General features: G+C 42.3%; 1 protein-coding gene across 4 annotated transcripts in view; it reads left to right on the top strand.

Annotated features, from left to right (window-relative positions):
- The window catches only part of BABAM2 (BRISC and BRCA1 A complex member 2), a 401,243-nt gene that overhangs the window by 222,107 nt on the left and 152,743 nt on the right, over positions 1-26,393 (top strand). For all 4 annotated transcript variants that reach the window (XM_032845827.1, XM_032845824.1, XM_032845825.1 and 1 more), the window contains exon 7: positions 1,137-1,246. In XM_032845827.1, coding sequence (XP_032701718.1) covers positions 1,137-1,246 — 110 coding nt within the window. The remainder of the gene's footprint in view (positions 1-1,136; positions 1,247-26,393) is intronic.

Here is a 26,393-nt window from a genome sequence, read left to right as displayed (position 1 = left end):
TCCTAGGATGGCAAGTGGGGCCTCCAGAGGACCTGTGAACCAATCCAGAAATACAGGCCAGTTCTTACCAGTCCTTATGGGTGAAAGATGTGCAGTCCTGTTAAGTTTTCAAAAAATTCATATTCAACTTAGAGCCACTACCAACCAAAAGTAAAATGATGAAGGGTTACTAAAATCTGGTATTCACAAAGTAAAACCAGCACACTACTAGAATTTATGCTAATTCAGTATTTTATTCGGAAGTCTGGCAAACATTCAGTGCTTGGCAGTAATTGTGAACCTATAAATCCCAGTTTTGACTCAGGACATTTCATCAGCGTTGGCTTAAGTTGGTTATGACATTCGGTTATCACTATCCTTGCTTTTAAGTTATAAATTACAGGATGTTTAGCTTTATCATTACCAGTTCAGTTTATTGTGGGTTGTTAACCTCTCAATGTTTTTTTGTATGTATTTGGATCAACAGTGTTTTTGTCTCATAGTATTCTTATAATCAGGCTTTTAAGATGTGTATGTCTTGTGGTTCATCTATGAATCATGCGCAGTTATTTTGCGAAGTCGATGTGTACATAACCCCCTGCCATTTGCTTATACGGTGGCACAGTTCGTAGCGATATGTTTCTTGGGAATTTTTGCTATTTAAGTAACTTATAACATCCTATCAAGGTATATATAATAAAATTACTGAGTATTTTGAGATTTTGTGGTTGTCTTATGATATAAATCATGTTCATAATTCCTATTCTTCCTATAAAAAGAAAATCATAAGTCATTTATATATATTATAAAAATTATGACATGACATATATCATTAGCAACATGTTTACGGCAATGTGTTAATTATGCTTTTGACTAATTCTTGTTTGTTGCCAGATTCACTTTTCCCCCCTTGGAATGTCAGAACAAACAAGATAGGTGGGAGTCTTCTCACGGTGGTCGGCTCTGGTCAGAGAGTTGGACAGCCATCACTCTAGGGAGTGATTGGCATGTGGCAAAGGATATGCAGAGCTACTAGCTTCAAACCCCAGGTACCTGGCACGCTCTAGCCTCGATGCCAGTGGGCTGTGAGCTCAGCACCGGGAAGATGGTATGAGAGTAGGTACTAACGATATTTTGTTTTCCACTCCCTGCTTAAGGATGTAAATGAAGACCCTGGAGAAGACGTGGCCCTCCTTTCTGTCAGTTTCGAGGACACCGAAGCCACTCAGGTGTATCCCAAGCTATACTTGTCACCCCGAATTGAACAGTGAGTATCAGCGTCATTAGTTTTATGTAGCCTGGTGTTTCGCCTTGTTAGCCAAACATATCTTGCTAATTCTTTGGCCGCTCTTGAACTCTTAGAGTGATTTCTCCTCATTGACTTTCATTTTCTTAAAAATGAGTTGTACCAGGAGTTTAGACTGCAGAGTAAATGCAGTTAGTATTTGCCACTGCAGTCTTTGGATGAGTCTTAGTTGTGCAACTTGTGATATGAATTCCGTACCTTTGTAGAGAGAGATGAGTAGGCAGGCGGAATCCGAAATTGCGACTCCTTCCAAATGTTCCCCGGGTACATATGGTTATAGCCTAAAGAGGACTGCTCAGCAGCGTCCTAGCCAATGTCTTTTATTTCTGTAAGTATTATAGTTATTTGTAAAAATGTAAGTAGTCTCCTGAAAATATTAGCAAAAACTTATTCTGAAGTTAGTAATGATGATATTAAAAAGGAGATAGCTTAAAAAGATGACACATTTGAATTTCTCTTCTGTGTCTAAATAGTGCTCTATAGTTGTACATGACTTTCAGGCTCTGGGGTACAAGCAGTTTGATGCCACATTTGTGTTTTAACCTAGTACCTTGACTCGTTGGTGATGAATTTTATGGGGGCTAGCCTCATAATGTGCTTATTGTTGGCTGAAATGCTTCAGAAGCTTATTCTACTTCAAAGGAAGCTGAGGTTCATTGAAAATAGATTGTAAGCAGATTTGGTTGGGAGCTTCTGACAGGACAGATTTTTCATCGGCAGACAGAGTTTTTACAGATTCTGATTGAAATATGTGATTCCAGATCTCAGTCAGGGATGGCTGATTTCTGTCTGTGAGATGTGGTCACCATCCAACATTCATATCCTGAGTCATTTTTACTTCCTCTGGCCCTAGTTGTTCAACTTTGTGAATCACGGACATACCGTCTTCCACACTGGAAGAAGACATAGATATTCATTGTCCCATATGGGTGACTAGGGGCGCCAATAATCTATAGGCATTCTCTTATTTATTTGTATACCTCTGAGAGCACCTGGGATGGGTTTTACAGTGGCAGGCATTCACTGAATGTTTTCATTTTTAATTGAAAATACTAACCCATATTGGCAAAGACGTCAAAGAATGTTGGAGGCAATATGAGGTAAATAGGCCAGGTCTCTCAGTCCTGCCAAGAGGGCCTAGCCCAGGGTCCTGCCGCTTACCAGTTGGTAAAATATTTAACATCTTTGAACTTGCTTCAAAATAGGGCTAGTATTACCTATTTTATAGTGGTATTTTGAGGATTTTATTAAACACTGTTCTTAAGGCATTAATTGTGGTGCCTGACACTATGGCAAGTGAGAGCTGTACGTGTTGTCATTATTGATGGGGTTCATAGGAGAAGAATGCGTGAGGGAGCGAGTGGTTAGGACAGACTGGGGCAGAAAAGGCAAGGATGGGTAAATAGGTGAGCAGATACTAGTTCTAAGTAGTCACTCTGTACATACGTGATAAATCAGGAAGGTATGTTGATGATGAGGAAAGAGGGATCTCAATGAAACCATCGCAAGATGTAGGTAATTAGTTAAGCTGCAGACAGGAATTTGCCAACTTGGAAAAATGATTTTCCCAGCACCTACGTTATTTTACTTGGAAGTTACTGTACCTAGTTTGCAAATAAACTTGCTAATAAAATATTTCTCCCTCTAAAAATCTGAGATGTGATGTGACAAATTATCAGTGAAGGTTATATTTGAAAAGTTATTTCCTGTAAAATCTAGCTTTCCTACATGTCCTCCCTCTTTTTTTATGTTACGAAATTTTTTTTATGTTACACATCTTACTTTTCCAGATCAGTTTCTAATGCTCTTCCCTCCACTAGCTTGTCATTCAGCCAGACTCCATCACTTGAACGTGTGCCCTTGTCCATGTGCCTTTGCTAAAGCTATCACCTCCGTGTGCAATGACTTCACTAATGCCCTTTTCCTGTTGAAACAGACCTTTCTAAATCCTGTCTCTACCATTTCTCCTGAGCACCATTGAGCTGCCTTCTCTGGCCATCCTGTGAACTCTTTCAATACTGAATTTGTATCAGTTAGAATCTGCTCATCACAGATTTAGTTAGCGATGCATATTTGTTTTCCCATCTTTTACGAAATCGCAGACTACTCGAGGGCAGGAACAAGTCTTTTCATTTTGTTAATGTCTTGCAGAAATGTAGTACAGGGGGAATGGGAGCCTGGTTGGCAGTATTCTGGGTCAATACGAATTCTTACAAGAAAACTGGAAAATGCTGCACTGAGAGTCTTAATGTTTTTCCTGGTTGATAGAGATTCGCTTAGTAGAACTGCCTTTGTAGTACCAGTGAAAACTGCCAAAAGTTCTTATATCCTTGAGTAGAGTTTTAAAAATGAGGCTTCAGAAGAAGAGGTTAAAATGGCAAGTGGTCAAATTGTATGTAACTTTCTAAGGCTTACATAGTTACTAAAGTTATTAATATCTTTGGTTAACTCATGCAGAGTTCAGTGTGTACAACGGAGATAATGTCGTTTCAGTAAGGCCAAGGTCATGGGATAGATTTTAAGAACCGAATGAGGCGAATTGGTACTGGTCTTTGATACTGTGTTAAGGTCTCACTCGTTTTCTGTGTTTCATACTATCCTGTCAACTCTGAGCCATCCAAGCATTGATTATTGACTCAGACTTGGAGAGTGCTCTCAGTTGTCATGGGGAAAGCATCCCATGTGGCCACGCCCAAAGCCATGGCCAGACGCTTGTGCTAAGCTGAGGCTTGTACTCTTTTGGCTTTTGCTATGGCTCTTTCTAGGAAGTTCCAAGCCCCATGCAGTACATTTGACAGGCAGGGGTCCAGGCCTGATTAGTGTGGGTCACTGGTAATGTGCATCAATGGCCTGATCCACATTAGGTGAAAACTGGCAAGAAAAGATGCATTCTCTCTGTCTGTTCTCCGTGGGCACGGAAAGGTGTTTTGAGCCTGGGAAATACCTCATTTCAGTCTGGCTATGTCCCTCTGCCCCAACTTGTCCATGCAGTGGGCAGGAATATTATGCTTACACTAACTAGTCTCAGAAATGGGAAAAGGCTACTTTGGGTCTTGTCTTCACATGTGGGAAGAAGGATCCATTTATTGTACCCTGAGTGTTTCTAGGGACATGGTTACCAAATGTCCTCAAAATAGACAATCCCCACAAAAGGGAACATCTGTCAGAGACATGGGATTGAAAACTCCCAAGTGTATTATAATGAACGGAGCTCTAAAATGTAATCCCCGCTTCAGAAGTCTGTCTCTTTGCCCAGGATCCTGGAAGAGTTTCTGGTGTTTCTGGCGATACTGGAGCCTGACTGTGTGCCTCTGTGGTGTTTGGATGTATGTTTTTTCCTGGTCTCCCACTGTGCACATGTGTGGCTTGCAAAGGAAAGCTTCCAAGAACTGTGCATTCTTTTCGCACATGGGACGTTTATGAAATACGCTTATTTCGGGCTCTCTATACATTGTTTTCCAAGGAACCCAAACCAGTCAGGTAAATGGGACACTAAGTACAGTTCATTAAACAAAACAGAACAGCTAGTAGTCAGTTGTGCAAAACAGACTTTGGTTGACTCTTAAGAGAAGGAAAAAAAACCTAGTTTCTAAACCAGTTGCCTCTTTTTTCCCCTGGCAGTCAAGCTGGCCATGTGAGGTTAGGTTACATCATTAGAGCCGGCACCAAACCTGCTCTACCTTTCCCTCCTTCTCAGACTGTTGGCAGTTCTAGCAGTGACACCAGAGGTGAAACGGGCAGTTCTCTTTCCCGAAAGGTGTGGGCCCATTTCTTGGCTTGAGCCTGTTGGTGGGAGTGGTTTGAAGAAAGCCAGCTTGTCACTCCCTGTGCTGTTCCCACTCGGTGCATAAAAAGAGGATTTCAGCCCCTGAGGCAGACCAGGTGGCATCTTTCACAAGTACAGAATTTGTTTTTAGAACTTTTTGTTGTTAAGTTACAGTCCGCCTTAGAAATACGTCCTCAAAGCTGAGCAGCCCACAGACGCTCACAACTAGGGAGGCCCTCGTGCCCACAAGTACTTTCAGCAACAAAAGCACAAGAATTGATCAAGTGGCAGGCCCTTGGCTGGGTGCTTCAGAGGAAATCAAGATAAATGAGATTTGACCATGCCCTTTCTAGTTTGCTTGATAGTAAAGGGAATCAGAACAGGTAGGGCAAGTCCCAACTCGTGTGTTAGTAGAAAAGGCACTATAAGACTTGGCACCAGGGGACCCCGGTTCCTCCGCTTGACTACTTCACAGTCTTGGCTCAAGACACTTAGCCTTTCTGAGCCCCACTCACAGCATCCTCTGCAAAGGTGGGTCAGTCCTCACCTCCAGTTCACCTCCTACAAGGGGGTCATAGAGAAAAGCGCCCCCTGCAGCTTCGGCACGGGACGATGCCCAGGTAGTGTGTCTTGAGTTGTCCAAACACCAAAATTTGACTTCGTAAGTACTGTGAGAGTTCAGGGCAGGACAAGATCCCGTTTCCATTTGGCTCGGTAGAGCGGGGACCTTGTGGAAGACTTTGGGAAGCCTGGCTCTTCCAGCACAGTGTGGCTTTCCTAGAGATTAAACCTGCACGACTGTGAAAATCCTAAGTATATATTTGCTCAGTACTTTCAGACGTTTAAACTGCTTTCACTCAACAATCCCATCTGATCCTCACAACAATCCTAACATGTTCTAGAATACATCTCGTTTCTTCTATAACCTGGAGCTCTTAGACCCTTCCGGGTCCCCTCTACTGACTCTTCTTCCTTTTTCAACCCATTACATTATGCTAAGTTATGTTTCCCGTGATTTCATCCCCAGAGCCCTACCTCTTTGTGGATGCCCCCCCATCCCCATTTCTAATCTCAACTTTCCTCCCAGCTTTTCTAGCCGCTTGATAGACATGTCTGTCCGTGTGTTCACTCGACAGCGGAGATTGGACATGTCTGCAGCCAAACTCCTCATTCCTCCAGGAAGCCAGGGTTTCTTCCTTACAGCCCCATTTCTATTCAGGACACTCTCAGTTTCTTAGGTGTCCAGGTGCTGCCTCCAAATGGTGTTAGCCAACCCCCGTTTTGTACTAGAAATCCTCTCTCCATTATATCTGTCCTTCTGGTCATTCCTACTGTCATTTCCTAGTTTAGTCCTTCGGTTGCTATGTCTCCTGATGGCCTTTTACCTTTCCTTCCTATGTTAGTTTATCCAGCCCGGAGCTGTCACTGTCTTCCTGCAGGAAGTTTGGGTCATATAATATTCATTCCCTGCTCAGCACCATTAATGCCCCCATCACCAACAGAATTAAGTATACATCTCTCTGTGACATCCAAGACTACTTCTGTTGTCATCCCAGCTGACCTTTCTACCCTGATCTGGGTTCTGTGTGTATCCTTTTGTTTAGCCAAGCTGTTTTTCTGGGATTTCCTGTGAACACACCTTGTTTTTTTTTGTTTTTTGTTTTTTTTTTTTTTACTTTCATACCTTTGCTTAGGCTGCTTCTCCTATGAGAATGTTGAATTTTATTTCCCTTTCCTGTAGAATCTTTCAAAGTTTTGTCTGTGCTCATAGATCTTCTCAGTTCTCCTCCTCCCCTGTGGAACTTTTCCTGACCACCACCACCTGCCTGCCCAGCAAGACTATGCTTTTCCCACCTGTGTTCATACCTCTGGTGTTATACTCTTTCCATGGACCGTGCACTCCTTAAGGTGCTCCTCTGTTTCAATCAGTGGAGTGCTGGTGAGCCACAGCCCGTGTTCTGCCTGAGCTCAGATTTGGTTCCCACTGTCTGGATTTGCTGAGGGATCAGTAGGCTGGGGACCTGTTGGATCCCTGTGCTACAGAGGCTAGTGGTCTCCAAAGTACATGTGTCTTGAGGCCCAGCCAGCAGGCTTATTTCCCTTATAGACCCCTGGTCATGTTTCCTAGAGGTGGAGCTTTATTTCCTGGGAGTGGCTCATCAGCTGTATCTGGAATGTGATAAATATGCTTTTGATCTTATGTGACCTCTTATCTCCTCCTGTTGTGACCTTTCCAGCCCTCTTTTCCCTGTCTTTGCCCCACAGTGTGCCTGGCCACAGACATGGTCACTTGCAACATTTGGATAGCCTGTAATCCAAAAAGGCTGGGCTAAACTGAAACTTACCTAAAGGGCCTAGAGAAAGGGTTGGGAGGAGCTAAAAATGAAAATAATACTACTTAGAATTATGGGTGAGGTTTAATGAAATTATGGATATAAAATTCAGATATATCAGATAAAGTAAGTTTTTAAAACAAGAGCAAATTCAGTATTTTGTTATTTTTATTTAAATTTTGTGCTGAATTCAACATATGAATAGGATGGAAAATTTTTGTTTTAGATGATCGAAAGATTTTTTTTTAGAGTAATTAGAAAAATTGTGTAACTAAACAGATTTTAAAGAAAAGATAATTCTTTGCCTTCCTATTTTTTTTTTTTTTAACCTACGTCAATTGTCTTAAGAAATAAGACCCTAGATCTCTTGGGGTGATTTTGTGTCAGGATTTAAGTAATAGAACATCATAGTAAACATGGTTTAATTTTGCCTTACTCATGTTTACTTGAGTCACTGAGATAATCCTATAATAAATATTGTGCTCCTAGAGGTTTTTTTTTTTCCCCCTTTGATAAATATATAGTCCCGAGTATGCTGAGACAACAGCTGTCAGGAGATGTGTATTTGGTTTTAGTGGAAAGAGCTATCTTAGCCTCCAGGGATTTGAGATGTTCGTTTTACTAGTCTGGGAGCAGGGCCAGAAGGGTTCTTCGTGACTTCGAATGGAATTCTGAAAAGTAAGTTCAGCAAGTTTTCATTAGTGAGTTTGGCCTTTTCTCTTGCCTGTGCCTCCCAAAAGATCAAGAGCTCAGCCTGCACTTTGAAACATTACCAAAAAGAACCAGAACGGAATTTAGTTGGGGGAGAAAATCAATCAGCCTCCAAATAGCATATTTTTGGAAACATTCTGGTGTAGAACTCCTACCTCCCCAGCTGCCTGAGTTGGTGATGTATCAATGTTTTTATCTAGCTTTCTTTTTAGGCAGAAAAATATACATTTCGCAAGAAGATGTATACAATAAGTCTGTGATAATTCAGATCGCACGGGTACTTGTTTCTTTCTTTCTTTTTTTTTTTTTTATTTGACAGACAGATCACAAGTAGGCAGAGAGGCAGGCAGAGAGAGAGAAGAGGAGGAGGCAGGCTCCCTGCTGAGCAGAGAGCCCGATGTGGGACTCGATCCCAGGACTCTGGGATCATGACCTGAGCCGAAGGCAGAGGCTTTAACCACTGAGCCACCCAGGCGCCCCACGGGTACTTGTTTCTTAAACTTGTTTGCCCCCGAAGCTCTATCTCAGATTTATTTTGTGTCTGTGGGCAGTTCTGTGCCTTGCTTCTCCTAAGCGCTGTTCTCCAGTCTATAGCATGATGATGAGCTCTAAGATATAACGTGTCTTCGTTTAAAAAATCAGCATAGCGCCTCTCTGCTGAACATCTCAAGGATTTTGTGCAGCGTTTTTTTTCTGCAATGAAGATGAGAAGTTTATGATTTTCAATTTTGCACTATATTTCAATAGCAAAACTCTACTGTTTTATGTAGTGTTCATTTGTATTTATTCACAAGTAGGAAAATATTCCTCAATGGAAGGTCTGAGATGTACAGTGGTAGTTAACAAGAACATGAGGCTGTGTTGTAGGAAGGAGCAGAGAAATTAGAAAGTGGAAGAGAAAATGGCTTAGAATGTTCCAGAACTGATGGAAGATACCAATCCTCAAGTACAGGAAATACAGTGAGCCTCCAACAGGCTAAATTAAAAGAAATTGACACCCAGACACATCATCTGAAGTTGCAGAACACCAAAGGTTAAAAGTATCCAAAGTTGACATACTGTTTTAAAGGAGTAGCAGATTGACTCAGACCTCTTTGAAAATCTGATGAGCGTTCATGGACTTAGCCCAGAAAAATGAACAGAAAAATGACACAGAAAGTTTAAATACAGTTTTGAGAGTAACACACCTGCCCCTGAAGCTAATCCACAAGCCTTACTTAAGGATCCTTGTTCTAGATTTCAGTTCTGCATTTTCAATGTCTTCTATACCCTCTCATGCAAGAATAATCACCGAGGCTTGAGATTTAATATTTTAAGAGTAAATTATGGTCCACCACTACCCATTTCCCCCCTCCAAAATCTACACTTCCCCTGTGTTCTTTATCTTTATTAATGGTGTGACTAGCCTCGTGCCCATGGCCATGACACCTAGGCACCCTATTTTTGACCTTCCCCTCACCATGGTTGCCAGTATTTGCCCAACTGCTGGCTGATTTTGCCTCTGTGGTATCTCATGTTCATCTGCTCACCCTTTCCCCAGCCCCGTTTCAAACCTGCGTATTTCACTGTTGGTCACATTAATCCTTTGAAAGCAGAGCTCCGTGCATGTCACTCCCTTGCTGAAACACCCTTAATGGCTCTTTTCAAGACAGGGGAGCAAACTGTGTTGGCGTCCTGTCTGAGAAGGCTCTGTGCTCAGCACACTCACAGCGGCCTACACACCCTGTATCCTAGACTCCCAAAACATAGGTGACCAGGGATAGGTACTTTTGGGGAGTCTCCTCAGTTCTTTTTTGGGAGTATACTTATCGTTGTTTAACAGTTTTTATCCAGCAAAGTTAGGTGTTTCGTAGCAGGAGGACTGCAGGCCATACTGTGAGATATGCTGCGTTGTGTCTTGATTGTTCTAGATTTTTAGAAGTATTGACTGTGATTGTAGATGTTCTTTGAATGATATTCCACAATATTCCACTGCATTTTCCTGTTCTTTTTACTTCTTGTGGTTTTTAGTAACCCTCCCCCTTTGGGATAACTTATCTGAGCTACTGTTGTCTCGTAGCTAGACTATTGAAATACTCTTCTAACCAGTCTTTCGTGCTCACTCCTTCTCCTCTCCTAGCTAGTTGTCACACTGCAGGCAGAGTGGGCTTTCTAATCAAATCAGATCTCATCATTCTTTAAAAAAAGAGAAAAGTTCATTACTTTTATTCACAAATGATCACTTACCAGCTTTATCCCACTGAAGGTTTTCTTCCTGTATCTCCCAGGCATATATATTTATTTTAATACTACCTATTATCGTCTTTCATCAAGTTCTACTATTTTTTCCTTCATACTGTCTTAAAGTCTGAATTCCTCCAAGTCTTATTTCTTCCTATCCTGTTATTTCAGTTTCCTTCCCCTTTAATCCTTTCTGTCAAACCCTGGGACTAAGGGTTTGGTCTACTAAAGTAGAGACTAATGTATAAAAAAGGGGGCATAAGATTATGAAAAAGATGGTCTTCAGTACTCTGTGGCAGTTATTCCCATCCCTTTCAAGTGTGAGGACCAGTTTTTAGTCAAGATCTTTTCCATGAGGGGGCACCCGGATAGCTCAGTCTGTTGAGCTTCTAAGTCTTGGTTTTGGCTCTGGTCCCTCTGATGGGCTCTGCACTGGGCATGGAGCCTGCTTGGGATTTCCCTCTCCCTCTGCTCCCCTACCCCATGCCCCCATGCTCTCTCTCAAAACAAAACAAACAACAACAACAACAATAACAAAAAACAAACCCAAAACACCTTTTCCATGAGGATGAAAGGACAGAAAGAGGGCTTGACTAGAACCGGATGGCGCAAGGATATTTTTTAGGGTTGTTTTAGGATGATGGAATTGTTCATTCTGTATCATGATTGTGGTGGTGGATATACAGCTCTGCGCATTTGTCAAAACTCAGAGAACTGTGCCTTAAATTCCATAGATCTGCACAGATAAAAAGTAATACTTTTTAGTATTTCATGTGAATAAATGATGAATTGAATGCCTTTTAAATGAACGTGTGTTTTATTAATCACTTCAGTGTATGTGTACATATTTGAGAAATAGATACATGTATATGCTTGTGTGTGCTGTAGGTGTGTGTATGTGTATATGTATACACACATTCATGAATCTATTTTTATATGTGTGATATATTACACATAGGACTTTTATTTGGTCTTCAAGGGCTTGGTAGCTAGTAAATTAGTAAACCTTTGATACCAGCGTAAGGCCGCATAGTGTCCTGAAGCCAGGAGATTGGGAACATTAGTAATACGGGATGTTTAATCAATGACCATTTTTCCATTAATTCTGTTGTGTGTTATTTGTTTAAGTAAAAGCACATTTTAATTTATTTCTTGCTCTCAAAATAGCTAACATAATTACTATGTTCAGAAGCAGTTTTTAACCTTATTGTTGTGTCTCGCAGTAGAGTGACAGATCCACCAAGAGCCCTGCCATTCTCACTCCTCTCTGCCCAACACAAACACCTGGGTTTCTTAGTTTAGCTCATGGTGAGGACAGAGGAACTCCAGAAGGAGCAGGGCTCTAGGGTATTAAAGCCAAGACTTTGGAGCTCTCCTCTTGTGGTTGGCCTTGACCTGCATGAAGCTCTTGAGGTTCACAGCCATTCTTCCAGGGCTCCTAGCTCTCAGATGTTCTACTATCTTCTCAGACCAATATGTTTGTAGCTACACAGTGATCTCTGAATTAGTCTGTTACATTCATCTAACATCTTCATTTTCAGAGCAGTGTGTGGATGTGGATCAGGGGTATGACAGTTGGATTATTTTTTAAAAAGTCATCTTGCCTCATTTTCTTCTTTAAAAAAGTACATATTTTGGGGCACCTGGGTGGCTCAGTGGATTGGGCCTCTGCCTTCGGCTCGGGTCATGGTCTCGGGGTCCTGGGATCGAGTCCCGCATCGGGCTCTCTGCTCAGCAGGGGGCCTGCTTCCCCCCTCTCCCTCTGCCTGTCTGTGTGCCTACTTGTGATCTCTGTCTGCCAAATAAATAAATAAAATCTTTTTTAAAAAAAAAGTACATATTTTGTTATGCCCACAACACAGTTTCAAAGGGTAATTATTTAGTGCAGAAAATAATGGCGTGGTTCTTGATTACAGGTGTTTGGTGTAAGTAGGTAATGACTAAGGCTCTTAATGTATAAAATTCATACATAAAGTAGAACCCCTTATACTGTTGTTGGAGGAAAGGTCTAATACCAATGATGTTGTCAGATTTTACTATGTGAAGTTTTATTAAAGAGCATATAATTTGATCCTGGTATGTCTGATTTTGATTCCCATAATATAAGGCTCATAATTATATTGGAGTTTTTCTGTACTTATTAAAATTCAGACACGCTGTCTTTCACTAATGACTTTAATGAATGGAGAAGCCTTTAGTTTAAAACAAAACAAATGATGAGTTAACATAATATTGTAAATAGGACCATAACAGGGAATGAACATCCTGTCTGAGAACATTATCTTTTATAGACAGCTTCACCAAAACAGAGGCCATTCTTAAAAAAGACTAAAATCTGCTACCTTGCCAGATTTCAGCTAAACCAAACCATTAATTTGAAGAAGTTATGCATCAGTGGAAAACTTACTTTACTGACAGCCTTTTTTTCTTTTTTTCCTACATAGGAAGAACTTTCTCCTCCTACTTTTTAATCCCTCCCCTCCCTACTCCACCCCAACCTTTAAAAAAGATGATGTAAGATTGGATTGTTTTGTGCCAAGTTTTTCATCCTGGAACAGATTTTTATAGCCATGTTTCTTTGAGAAGAGGAGTTTATGACCAAATGGTGATAACACTTCCATGTTTTTGTTTCCTCCTCTGACCTAGTACTTTTTTCCTAACTTTGTTGGAATTTAACATGACCAATCCAATTGTGTTAAAGCCAAAGAAAATTATTCTGAAAGCTTTGAAGTTTTCATTAACTGTAATGCTATATATGATTGTTTGGAAAAGAGCAGATTATGGAGCATGTAATTATTCTAAAATTCTAGAATTTTCTATTTCTACACTAAGGAAACCCTTCAAAATATTTGTTTGTGGATATTATTTGTTTTGGTGACTGATCTTTTTTATTTCCACTCTGTTATGGTTATTCACTCTTCATTTACTTTTTGCATACTCTTTTTTAAAAACACAGATAAACCTGGGCCTATTTGGTCTTGGTCGCTGGACCAAGACAAATTTAACATTAGGGGTCCAAGTGGTAGAAACAGCTGAACTTGTCCTCAGTAGAGACGTGACTTGAAATATTTCGGCATAGAAGGAAGAGAGGAAGAAGTAGGTAGATTTCTGTGTACTCATATGGGCAGGTTTATGAGTTGAAGAAAAAGATGAGCAGAATTATACATTTTTAGGTTAAAAAGGAAAGCTAGACTTCAAAACCATCATATGTATTTTCTGCAAGGGAGTGTGTATGTGGAGGGGGGTGTGTATAGACTGGACGCTAGCAATAGCTAGTACTTGATGAGCACTTAGGTCACAGGTTTTAAGTACACTCTACCCATTAACTCACTCAGTCCTCGCAACAACCCTATAATCGTAGTTGGTTACTACTGTTGTCCCTATTTTATAGACGAAGAGGCTGAAATTCAGAGAGGGCCAGAAGCTTGCCTGAGTCACATCCCCAGCAAGTCATGGCAGCCCATGTGCATGGAGGTAGTTTGACTCGAACAGGACTTAGGATAAGGAGTAAAGGGAACTTTAGCCTGCTGGACATGTTTTGATTTTTTTTGTGTGTGTGATTCTAGGTATTTTAATTATGAAATTAAAATTCTTAAAAAACCAAAACCAGTCTAACTGGAGGAAGTTTACTGGCTCTTTGATGACTTACGTACTTTGCAGTGGAACTTGTGTTCTGCATATAATAAATGTGATTCTTAGTGGGGCTTCTGAACGTTTCGTAGTTATCTGAAGTACTACGCTGGGATCCCTGTCATCGACTACAGGGTCTCTCAACTTTGGCCCTGTTGACATTCTGGACTGGATGGTTCTTTTCTGTAGGTTCTTTCCTGTTCATAGGTGCTTAGCAGCATCCCTCATCTCTGCAGACCAGATGTCAGTAGCACCCACCAGCCCCCCAGTCACCACAGTCAACAATGTCAGTAGTGTCCCTTGGGCAAAAGGTGGCAAGGGAGGCAAAATCAGTCGCATTTGAAAACTACCAATCTACTATCATTGCCCTTCAGGAACCTTCAGGAATCCATCTGTACCTGTGCTAAGCTTTACAAATATCTTTCCTTCATACCATCACACTGTTTTCCTTTAGTTTATATAAATTTGTCATGCCAAGGTCATGAAGAACAATTAGGAATTGAAATAATGGATCCTTGGTACTCTTCAGTCATTACCCAATTCCTGTCTTACCCCTAAACTCAAAGCCTCTAGTATTTACCCGTGTCATGTGTGCTATACTGCCAACTTACTTTTAGGGTCTCTCGAAGTCACTGTCTACCTCCTGGCCTCCTTTACTCTCAGGAAGGAGGACCATAGCTCTCGGCCTGGTACCATATTTAAGGTATGCTTCTCTAGTTGTGTCTTTGATTTTTTTTTTCTTCCCTGCTTTCCATTCCACAGATGAGTATGTCCCAGTCAGTTCTCAGTTTCCTCGCACATTTTGGGGGTCAGAGCAGTTTGGCATGCTTATACTTTTGGGCTGATTTTTATAGCCTTATTGGAAGGGTCCCTCACCATTTTAGTTCCAAAGGACTAATATATATATCTCAAAGATTAGTAGGGCCCAAAGCCCAGTTCTACCTTTTGCTCAAATTCCCAATGTTTGAGAGATAAATGTAAGGAAGCCAGAAGCAGAATCTTCACCTCTGTTCTCCACAGCTGCAATACCCTTGATCTTGCCACTGGGCCCCCCTACCAAGATGAAGTATTTAGTGGCCTACGAAGGCACTGGCTCAGAGCACTGTTTTGCAGTAAGACAGATTTGAGATTAAGCCTGACTGCCAGTCTCTGGTACATGACCCAGTGTCAGTTACTTAACCTGTCTAATAGTTTCTTCATCTGTGATCCTCCCAGAGTTCTTGTCAGGATTGAATGAGAGAAGGGTTCATGTGTAAAGTGCTCAGTATAGTGCCTGGCACCTCATTAGCCCCTGATACATGGTAAGGTACTCTTGTCACTGCTGTCATTGTCATCAACATTGTCACCGTCTTCCTTCTCCTCCCGAAATTTTCATAGACCCCAGCTTTTTTTGTTTATTGTTTTTTTTTTTATATAGTATTTATTTGATAGAGATCACAAGTAGGCAGAGGGGCAGGCAGAGAGAGAGAGAGAGAGAGAAGCAGGCTCCCTACTGAGCAGAGGGCCTGATGCGGGGCTCGATCCCAGGACCCTGGGATCATGACCTGAGCCGAAGGCAGAGGCTTTAACCCACTGAGCCACACAGGCTCAGTTTTTGAGAATCCCACTCCAGGTGCTGGGCACTAGGACCTGAGGGTAACGTCAACCCCCGAATTCATTTAGGGTAAGCTAGTGGGGGAAACCGTAAGGACAGCTGAAATGAGAGACAGAAATGAACTAGATTTCTATTAGGGAGTGGCTCTTGACTGTTTTGGGGTCACAACCCTACTCCAAACTTGCGAACCCCACAACAGCTGTGACCACCCTTGCCCCTCCTACTCCGGATGATTCTGTGTATTCTTCAGAGATCCACAGACTTCCTAATGTACAAGCCCAGATCCTTGAGGGATCCACTAGCCCTCACTTAAGAATCCTTTCTCTGAAGTTTCTCCTTGAGATACCAGCCAGTGAGATTGCCGCTGGCTGCTGCAGTGGGTAAGCTGGCCGAGGACAAGAGTCACAGACAAGAGCAATCCAGCAGCCTCGGAGCACTGGCCGTGACAGACACCATGCCGGACACACAACAAACATTATTTCATTCCATCTGCGCAGTCGGAATTGCTGGCTCGCAATTGCACATGTGGCTTTCTTTCTTTCTTTTTTTTTTTTTTTAATTTTTTAAAGATTTTATTTATTTGAGAGTGAGAGAGAGCTTGAGAAGGGGGAGGGTCAGAGGGAGAAGCAGACTCCCTGCCGAGCTGGGAGCCCGATGCGGGACTCCATCCAGGACTCCAGGACCATGACCTCAACCGAAGGCACTTGCCTAACTGACTGAGCCACCCAGGTGCCTCACGTGTGACTTTTGAGGCACAGAATGGTTAAGTAACTGTCAAAGGCCAACGGCAAGGATGTGGCAGCAACAGCGTTCGACTCTGATCTGTCATTTTCCTCAGCCTTTGCTCTTACCTGCCACCTAAGGCTTCAGTAGAGGCCACAGATGTCTGGCCGAGGGCAGCAAGTGCTGTGCTTCCCAGCATGGTCCACAGAATACCACCTGCGTCCATGGGAGCTTGGGAGTTGGTTAAAATTAGATTCCTGAGCCCACCCACACTGGGAATCTAAGGTCTGGGAGTGGGTGTGGGAGCCCGTGCTTTTACAAGTACTGGGGGATTCTTAGACTCACTAAATATTTTGGGGGTCACTCTCATTCCAGTGCCATGTGGCCTGGAGTGCTGGACACAGAACTGAAACAAAGGACTTGGGAGGGCAGAGAGAAGGAGCCAACAGTATGCCCTGCATGTGCTCATATCTTTAAGTCCTGCTTTTGTTTTCTCTCAGCCCTGGCTGTTTTCATCTGGACCCTTGTGGTTTTCCATTAATTTAGTTCAGCCTTTCTTTTGCTGGAATTTTGGCTTCCTACACTACATTCTCTTCCTGACTTTCATCACGTCTTAAAAGTTGTGTTTTCTCCTCACTTTTTAATACTTACCCCCCTAAGGCCCGCAAGAAGTGAGCTGTGTATGAAGCCTGGTATTGTCTCCCTGGGTTTCAGGCCTTCTGTCATTCTTTTCCTCTACTCTGTCTTGGCTCGGTTGCCTTGTTTTGTCATTCTTTTCCTATACTTTGCCTTGCTATTTTTTTAAATAGCAGCTTTATTGAGGTATAATTTGTACACCATATCGTTCATCTATTTAGACAGTTGAGCGTGTTTGAGTATCTTTACAGAGCTGTGCAACCATCACCACGATTTTAGAACATTTTCATCACCCTAAAAGAAACTCCATTCTCATTAGCAGTTACTCACTTTCCCCTCGCTCCCAGCAACCACTAATCTACTTTCTGTCTTGGTGGATTTGCCTGTTCTGGACATTTCATGTAAAAGGAGTCATATAATATGTAGTCTTTTGTGACTGACTTCCTTCACTTAGCATCATGTCTTCAAGGTCCGTCTGTGTTTATCATGTACCAGAACTTCATCCCTTTTTACTGATTAATAACACTCCATTGTATAGACACATTTTACTTATCCATCTATCAGTTAATGGGCATTTGGATTATTTTCACCTTTTTTTCTATTATAAACAATGCTGCCACAAACATTTGTGTTACAAGTTTTTGTGTAGATAAATGTTTTCAGATCCCTTGGGAAGAACATTCTTTTCTCCATTTTTAATTGGGTTATTTTTCTTTTTATTATTGAATTATACGAGTTCTTTATGTATTCTGGATCCTATACCTTTATTGGATGTATGGTTTACAAATATTTTCTCCTATTCCTTGGGTTGTCGTTTCACTTTCTTGTTGGTGTCCTTTGAAGTCAGCCACTTGCTGAAGTTCCTTTTGACTAGTATTTTTGTCTACTTCCTACTGTAATCGTATTTTATAATTTTCCCATGTGCATATTTTCAATCTTTTCTATATTCAATCATTTATCTCCCTGATTAAAGATCCAAATTGCCATTTCTTCATTTTATAACATTTAAACATACAAATTATAAACCTAAAATAACCGATACAGGATTCATATCCAGAATAAGGAACTTAATAAGAAAATGGCAAAAAAAAAACTTATAGAAAAATGGGCAAAAAACAGGAACAGACACTTCACAGACAAGGAAGCATGGGTGACTAATAAAATATGAACAAATATCTCATCAGTGGGCCACTGTAGACTGTTGAGTGGCTGGACCTATTGAGTGACTCTGGTTTTTGCTGAGCCTCTGAGACCTTAAGACTGAACTGGACTTTTGATAAGAACTAAAGGCTTGGAAATTCTTCAACCACCTAGTGAAGCCATTCTGATCCTGGCTTAGAACCTAATCTTAAGAATTCCTATATTGATTAAATTCCCAGCGTTTGGAGGAATGTTAAGAAAAAGTTAAGAATGTTAAGAAAAGCCAGTATAGGCTTTTAAATTCATTTTTAACAGTGTTCAAGACCTCCCCCATCCCACCCCTGCCCTGCCCCGAGAGATTCCAAGGACTAAGGAAGCCTTTTCATTTTAGCAGATTGCCTTGGACCCCAAATTGGACCTACAGCAGAATATAGTAGCATCTGGAGGGTCTGCTCATCCCACAGCTAAACATTTGCATCCTTTCTGGAGATCTGAAAGGAGAGATTTTGTGCTTACTGACTGTCCTTCACATTGTCACTAACTGCTCATTTGCAAGACAACTAGGAAGTCTCAGTGAGCTGCAGAGTGAAAAGAGGGCCTCTATAAACCCCCAACTTTGGGCCAGGGGTTCCACACTCAAACATTACTGTAGCCCCAGGCAGATTTACCCTACAGAGCTGAGCCAGCGTGGAGCCTCTGCGTGCCCACCTGTTTTTTTGGAGCACTGTCCTTTCTTAGAAATGAAAGCTGCTTTCTTTTTCATTTTAACAAATCATTGAAAAGTGTTCATTTATTGAAAAGTATTCATTGAAAAGTGTTCATTTGCTTAGAAGTTCACATCTTTGTGCTAGAACACCCTCATTAAACAGATTAAGAACTTTACGAATCTTAGATTTTGTTTACCTCTCCCTTTCTGTCTTTTGTTTTTAAGGGAGAAGGGACAAGTGGCAGTGCATTACAAACTAGTCATTTTCCCATGAGGAAATCCTTTAGGTGATGCGTCCTGTTTTCAAACGTGGATGTTAGACTCGTTTTGTTGGGTGTTGCTTTCCTGTGCAGTATAGGACACTCAGCATCCTTGGTCCTGACCTGTTGCCTGAATGACCCCACACCGATGGGGACCACTAAACATGTCCCTTTACATTTCCATATGCCCCCTAAGGAGCTGCTGTTACCCCAGTTGAGAAAGAAAATCATTGCCTTTTTCCCTTTGAGTGCCAGATGATAAACCGAACATCTTACTATGTTTTTATGTGAGAATCTTACTGCTCTTCTTAGAAGAGATTTCTAGGAATCCCAGAAGTACTTTACTCTTATTCTGTAGTTGTCTGGCCTCTTGGTTTCGGATCAGGGTCCCATTGGAGTATAGTTGACTGCAGAAGGTGTCCCGTGGCTCAAGTTGGCACGCCTTAGGTCTGGCTCTTCCCACCCCGGCCCTTCCCTGATAAGAGTGCCCTTGGAATCTGGCTGCACAGACACCTGCTTTGGCTCCAGTCAGGTTTTCAAGGCTGTTCTCTGAGCTTACTAAGTTTTTCAAGTGTGGGCAGCCCCCCACGAATAGGTTGCATTTCAAACGGGATGTGTATGTTGATTATTTAGACTCTGGGACATGTTTTTGCCATGGAAACCACTCAGTACACAGTTTGGTTGCCAAGGAAACTAGATGTACTGAAGGAGTCTTTCAAGCCATAGGGACTGCCTTGTGTACCACCACCTTCTGAGGGATAGAACCCAACCCTTTTTCTTTCTCTCCAGAGGCCTTGCTGGGGATGGCAGAGAGCCAGCCGTGATCCAGCCATGGTGGATGGGCCAGGCTTGGTTCACCCAAAAGAAGTTCACCTACCCAAAGCCTTCTTTCGACAAAGTATAAGTGCAGAGCAAACAGCGCCTGAGCTGTCACTCGGTTCTGGCTTGTTAATCTGGAGCAGCGCTAGGCAGCTTTCCTTTGTGGTCTATGAAACCTGCCCCGCATCCCAGAGCCAGGAGAACCCGAGCAGAGTGAGCACAGAGAGGATGACGTACTTTCCTTTCTTCCTTATGTTTTCAAGTGCCTTGGCAGTGCACGATTGTCTCTGAGTCGCCTGTGGTCACCTAGGGAAGGCCAACCAACTTAAACCAGGCAGGAGGCCTTTCCACAAAAGCTTATTACCCCATGGTATAGGTTCTTGAGTATTAATTGCAAAGCATTTCCCTGTTATATGTCACTTATTACAGTAAAGATAGGAATTGAGAGAACAATAGGCCCATTGTACTGTTCTGAGCACAGGAATGGTAACGGCATTATTGCTGCCGTGTTTTTATTGTCTTTGTTAAAATTAAGCTGAAAATAACCTCGGTGTTCATCGAGGCTGTTTCTCACCTGCCCTGTCCCCTGGCATGGTGGGTTAGCGTCGGCCTGCCAAGCACGGGGTACATAGTACTCAGCCCTTCGCTGTGACTTCCTTGAATCTTTGCTTGGTGCCTCCTGGTCAGGGTGGCAGCTTCCATCCTCCTGTCTGCTCATCAACCTTCTGGGGCTTCCTTAACTTTCATCTTTTCTCGCCCATCTTTGCGTGCTGGTTAGTAGCAGTCATTTAACCTGACGCCGCTGTCGCGTTTCCTACTTCAGAAGCACACGCTCCTCTCTAAACCTTTGCGAGCTAGGTAGGGCTGCTACTGTCATTCCTGCTTTCCGGGGTTAAAGTCAACAACTCGGGTATCTTAAAGGTCCTGCCCGGCTCTGGCAGCCCTCCTGACGGATCTGCAGCTGGAGCATAGGCCTCCGGGGGTCCTCTCGCTGCCTTTTCCATGACACCCGCACCCTGGCTGCCTCCTTGAGCTCTGCGTATTCCTCGCTGGTAGCTCTCTTCACAGTCTTTGCCCGACAACACCTCCCCACCCCCCTGTGTGAAACATCTCTTGCACAGAGCGAAGCTTCCCGCTCTGGCTGCTCTAGTCCGTGTTCTTGGCACTTTGGCCCTAGTGTACCTCTTACTTCAGCAAATTGGCACCTTAGGACAAGCTCTTGCTGTAGCATATTTATTAGTGAATTGGTACCTTTGCATATTTTATAAAGTGAATTAATGCCTTCAGGTATTCATCTTGGTGCTTAATGATTATATTTTGTTTTATATAGTGTCTTTTCATCAGAAGCATATATTATCTTCCATTATATAGGCGAAGTTAACTAGTTAAATTGCTCGTCTAAAATCTTTTTTTTTTTTTAAGAGAGAGGAAGAGGGGGAGTAAGGAGGGGAGGGGCAGAGGGAGAAGGAAAGAGAGAATCTTAAGCAGGCTCTATGGCCAGCGCAAAGCCCTACTTGGGTCTTGATCTCACAGCCCAGAGCCAAAATCAAGAGTTGGACGTTTAACCAAATCAGCCATCTAGGTGCTGCTGCTTATCTAAAATCCTAATGCTACCAGCAGAAAAGGGGAGAAGGAAAATAATTTCTTTGAGGAGCTCCTGTGAACTAGACACTGCACTAGGTGCTTTAAATTTATGATCTCATTTCATCCTTGCAAAAACCCTATGAAGTAGGGTTTTATGTTTTGCAGGTGAAGAAATGGTAGTCCAGCATTGCCTCTGCTGTGCCACACACCTTCTCTTGGGCAAAGAGCACCGTTTGTGGACCTTATAGTAATGAACAGAAGCGTGCCTTGGACACGTGGCAGGGAGGTGCAAGCTGGAGGACAGTCCTTTCTTTTTTCTGACGGCCACCAGAAAGGAGCAAACTCACTCCCTTCTCTTTCATCTAAACATCACAGATCTCTTGACAAATGCTCTGATATAAGTTTGACCTCATAACTCAGTTGAACTGAGGTAAACCGACCAAGAGCACCTCTTAGTGTTTTAGCAACTGTTAAGGGAGCACCCTTCGTAGACATCACCTGTGCTGAGCAGCTGGAAAGTCACTTGGAGAGGGGGCAAGAGCCCAGAAGGTCGAGCAGCCAGAAGTTGGAGGTCTGTGTTCTGGGCCTATTTTCTGTCTCTGACTCTGGCTGTGTGACCTTACCTCAACAGGTCATGCCACCTTTCTGGGTTCCAGTTCTGTCATCCGTAAAATGTGGGAACTGAGTAGAGGTCTCTCCCAGCATCTGCAGCTTTGCTGTCATCCATAGAAAATTCTTCGTCATGTTAGTAGGGAAAAAATCCTTAGGAAACAAGACCATAGGAATGATGGCAAACCTCTGTCAACTCAATGCCCTTGCCGGTTACAGTTTTTGAAACAGCCCTGGGTGTGAACAGCTCCTAGAGATTTGACTCTTGTGAGGAAGATAGATGCCTCAGAAGGTGGTGTTGTAATCAGATTTGTAAGATAGTTATTGATTATTAAATGATTGGTGATTAGTGTTGAGGGTATTTAAGTGTCCCTGTGATTTTTGGTTTTACTTGGTAGGTTCTAGAATAAGCATATATGAGGTTTTGAAATTTCTCCTAGACACTATGTCTGAAGCATTTTGGCGGGTTCCAGATGACCTGTGATGCCTTATTTGCGCCTGCATGCTCCAGGCCTAATGGCTGCTTTTGAGGCAGTGGCGGACATTTCCATTAAAGAGACTTTTCTACAATAATTCTTAAATAGTGAGCTAAAACTAATAACTAATGGCTGATAATTATATAACAAATATGAGAAAAACTATAATTGAGAGCATGATAGTTCAAAATACTTCAATACAGTGTTGTCCCTTCCTAAATAAACTAAAATTTTAAACCTTTGCTACTTAATCTACCTCTGGATTTCCCGAAGTGGAACATTCAGTTCATCTTTTCTTGGAGAGGAGAGTTTCAGGTCTGATGTCCCAGCACATCAGAGTGTTTTGGGTTATCGGTGGTTTTCACACACAGATTTTCCTCACTTTTCCTGAGTGCTAAACACCTCAGCACAGAGCGGGCGGGGATGTATGGTGTGAGGACCAGATTGTTTACACAGCACTGGAAATAAGTGATAAACCTAATCCTTCCAGGGGCTGTTTTTGTTTTAAAAGAATGATTTTAGAAGAAGCGATCCAAATGAGTCTGTTGTGCTAGAATACACGGCAGCTTTCTGAGGAGGCCTGTCTTCCGGAGGCGGTTCGGCTTAACATGCCCCACACAGCGTCACTCCTCTGTGTGCTCAGAAGACCCACACTTACATTTAGCAGCCCCCACCCCACCCCCGGAAAGGGTTTAACCTCTTGCTTTAAACAATTTAGAATGAAGATCCACAGACCCCCTAGGACTTTGACCCCAGCCCCTCTGCCCGGGTATCCTGGAACTGCCAAGTCCCAGGCATAGGGCTTTGGAACTTTCTTGTCATATTTTAAACGCTTCCGAGTGGCGCTTTCGGAAAACCCACTGTGCACTGGGCAGCTTCTCACCTCCAACCATTGACCTTGATACCAGCTTTGATTTCTCTCTGCCCAGGAAAGAGCCCCCTTGGCTTTAGGGGATCTCCCCTCTTCCCCATGTCTAGTCTGGGCCTTTTTGTTTCGGACGAGAGGCAGGGAAATTGCAGGAGCTGTGTGGTTGGGAGGAGCCGAGAGGCTTTATCTGCTTCAGGGAGAAGGTGTCTGGGGTGAGGGGTCGGGGAGGCAGGAACAGGGGCAGGACAGCAGTTGGAGAGAACCAGCAATGGGAGAGAACCCAGGATGAATGAGGCTGCCCATCCGTCCGCAGTCATGTTAATACACCAACAGAAAAAATACCGAAAACCAGTATTGTAATCACTAGTAATCAGATTTCTCTTGCTAGGGTGGTAAGGAAGGGAAGGCTTCACAGAAGAGGTGTGATTTGAGCTGAGTCTTAGAGGACAATCACCAGCTACTAGTTAGTGAGCCCTAATTACAGATCCAGTCGATTTGGCTGGTGGCTACACCAGGAGTTGAACATAAAGTTTATATACGACTGTCTCTGCCGACAGTTCGGTCTGTAATTTAGTAGAGGGGTGGGGCGTGTAGATGGTTCTGTTGTTCCTCAAAGCCATTCTTGCTTCATTCAGCTATGTCTCTTCTACCCCTGCTTGTCTTTGTAATAAAAGCTTCCAGGAATCACTTGAGCAGTTTTGTGTGTTATTCTTAGTGGGTAACACTTTGAAACATTAACACCTCATAACATTTCACTGGGAGTTGTTTTTTTCTCCCCCATGACTTTAGCATTTAAGAATGTAAAGACACATTAGGATTTTGGATCCTGTTTCTTGGATGCTCCTCTTTACAGAGGCTTATTCACAAATGGCTTTTTTTTTTCTCATAGTTTTTCTTTTAATGGGCATTAAATTGGTCCATTGTTTGTCATACCTGTTCCCTGAGCTGCCAGTTGGTGGTCTTGAAACTACAAAGTGTGTAACAATCACCTTTGCTACCCCAAAGGCTTTCCTTCTGCTTTCTTCTGTTCATTTACATGTGGATTTCTTGATATCACATTTTTGGAAGAGTTTCTCAATCCAGCTTCTTTTTATTCAAGACTTTAGAATGAGTAGTTCAAATCTTAGCCCCTTAAATTGCTGTTTCATTGAAACTGTGTTGAAAAGTAATTCATATGTCTCACTTTGTGTTGTCATCTTTGAGACCTCTAGATATTTGTCGAATGTATCGAATCAGAATTTTGTTGTTTTATTTGATGGCTTTCCTGGAACCCCAAAGCGTGCTTTTGAAGAATGTGGTCAGTAGACCACCCGCACTAGTCTTGGAAGTTGTTAATACTGTAGATTCCTTGGATGCACACCAGACCTACAGAATCAGAATCTTGACGGCTGAGAAACCTGCATTTTTATAAACTTTATAGGTGGTTGTATGTGCACAAAGTTTGAGAACTTCTGCCTTGAAGTTGGTTCAGTGCTCACTTACTTGGTATTTAGGATCTAAATTTCTCCAGGATAGACACGATTGAGTTTTGGTCTTTGTACAGTCTCTTTTCGATTTGAATTCTATGAAGAACAGTCTTAGGAAGGAGTAGGGTCCCACTTTCCTGGGTATTCAGCAGAGCTGCAGAGAATATGAGGTTCCAGCACGATTGTCAAAGCCCAAGTCACCTGGACTCTCCCAGACCTATTGTGTGTGGAGCTTTGGAGGTGTCCAGGAGCAATGGACCTTGCGCATGATGCTTGGAGATCACCTGCCTGGGTCATAGAGGACCACTTAGTACCTTAGACATTAGACTATAGCTGATCTCAGCTCTGGAGCCTTATAATGATAGTAATTCACGTAATGACACTTTGTATTCCTCAAGTGCTTTTAAGCTGAAGGTCTTAAAGTGCCATATTAAACACAGCGTACAACCTACAGCCAAATATAGAAGTTCTGCTTGGACACTTCTCTTGGATAATGGCATGTTCAACTTGGAGAAATGGGAATATTTCAAAGGAAACATTTATGATTTTAGTGGGAGGTGAGGTGGTGGTGGAAGGGTGGTAGCTATTTTGGCATTCTAGGATATCCTGGGTTTAAAGAACTCATTTTTGGTTACTTTAATTAATGCCTTTAATAACAAGAGTTGTTTCGCTAGAAAACACCCTCATTTTTCTTATTAGCTTTTCTGTGCATTTTATAAGTTCCATCTTCCTTCTGGCTCCTTTATCCACCTTTCTTTTCCCTGGCCCTCTTTATTTTTTAATCATTTACAGAGTCAGAGAATGTTAAACAGACAAACAACCTTCTAGAAGGGACATTAAAGATCTTATCATCAAACCCCTTTGTTTTACTGGGCAAGATCATGGAGACTGGAAAAAATTAAGTGAAAGACTCACCCAAAATGGCCCAAAGAGTTTGGGTGTGGAGAAAGGAACTTTTAAGTTCTGCTCTCTTAACAAAGTTCAGTTATTCACTACGGTGGTGACAACTGTGGCCACCATGTTTTTATTAGATCCTCAGACCTTTTTCCTCTTAGAGTGTAAGTTTGTGCCCTTTAAACAACCTCTCCCTCTTTCCCCCACCTCCCAGCCCCTGGCAGCCACTTTTCTGCCCTGCTTCCGGAGTTCCTATATTTGTGTGTTCATTTGTGGATCTTCTCTCAGCTGACCTGGAGTATATATTAAATGAACACAGTTTTAAGTTGAGACTCAGTTCAGGTCTTCCAGAGACCCTGTTTGGTTGTCACCATTTTGTCTTCTCGGTTTTCTTTCTTTATATTCTTTTTTTAACCTCAACTTTTGACCCTATGGTATTTCTTTGCTATTGCTTCCTTTTCATTTTGCTTCCATTTGCTTTTTCTGTATGCTTCCTAGCTCTTTTCTCTTTCTTTTGCTTTTAGGAACGAATTCTGTTGCAACTTAGCAATTAAATATTGGAGAAAAATAAAATTGAGTAAGTTTTTAAAAATCTTAAAGACCGACACTTTGGATAAAGGCAGACTTAATTAAAAGATAAAGAAAAAAGAAAAAGTACTGGGAGACTTCTGGA

This window comes from Lontra canadensis, unplaced genomic scaffold (assembly GCF_010015895.1).
Source record: "Lontra canadensis isolate GAN:19392208 unplaced genomic scaffold, GSC_riverotter_1.0 scaffold170, whole genome shotgun sequence".
Taxonomy (NCBI): domain Eukaryota; kingdom Metazoa; phylum Chordata; class Mammalia; order Carnivora; family Mustelidae; genus Lontra; species Lontra canadensis.
Note: the sequence above shows the minus strand (reverse complement) of the source record. Positions and strands in the feature narration are given on the sequence as shown.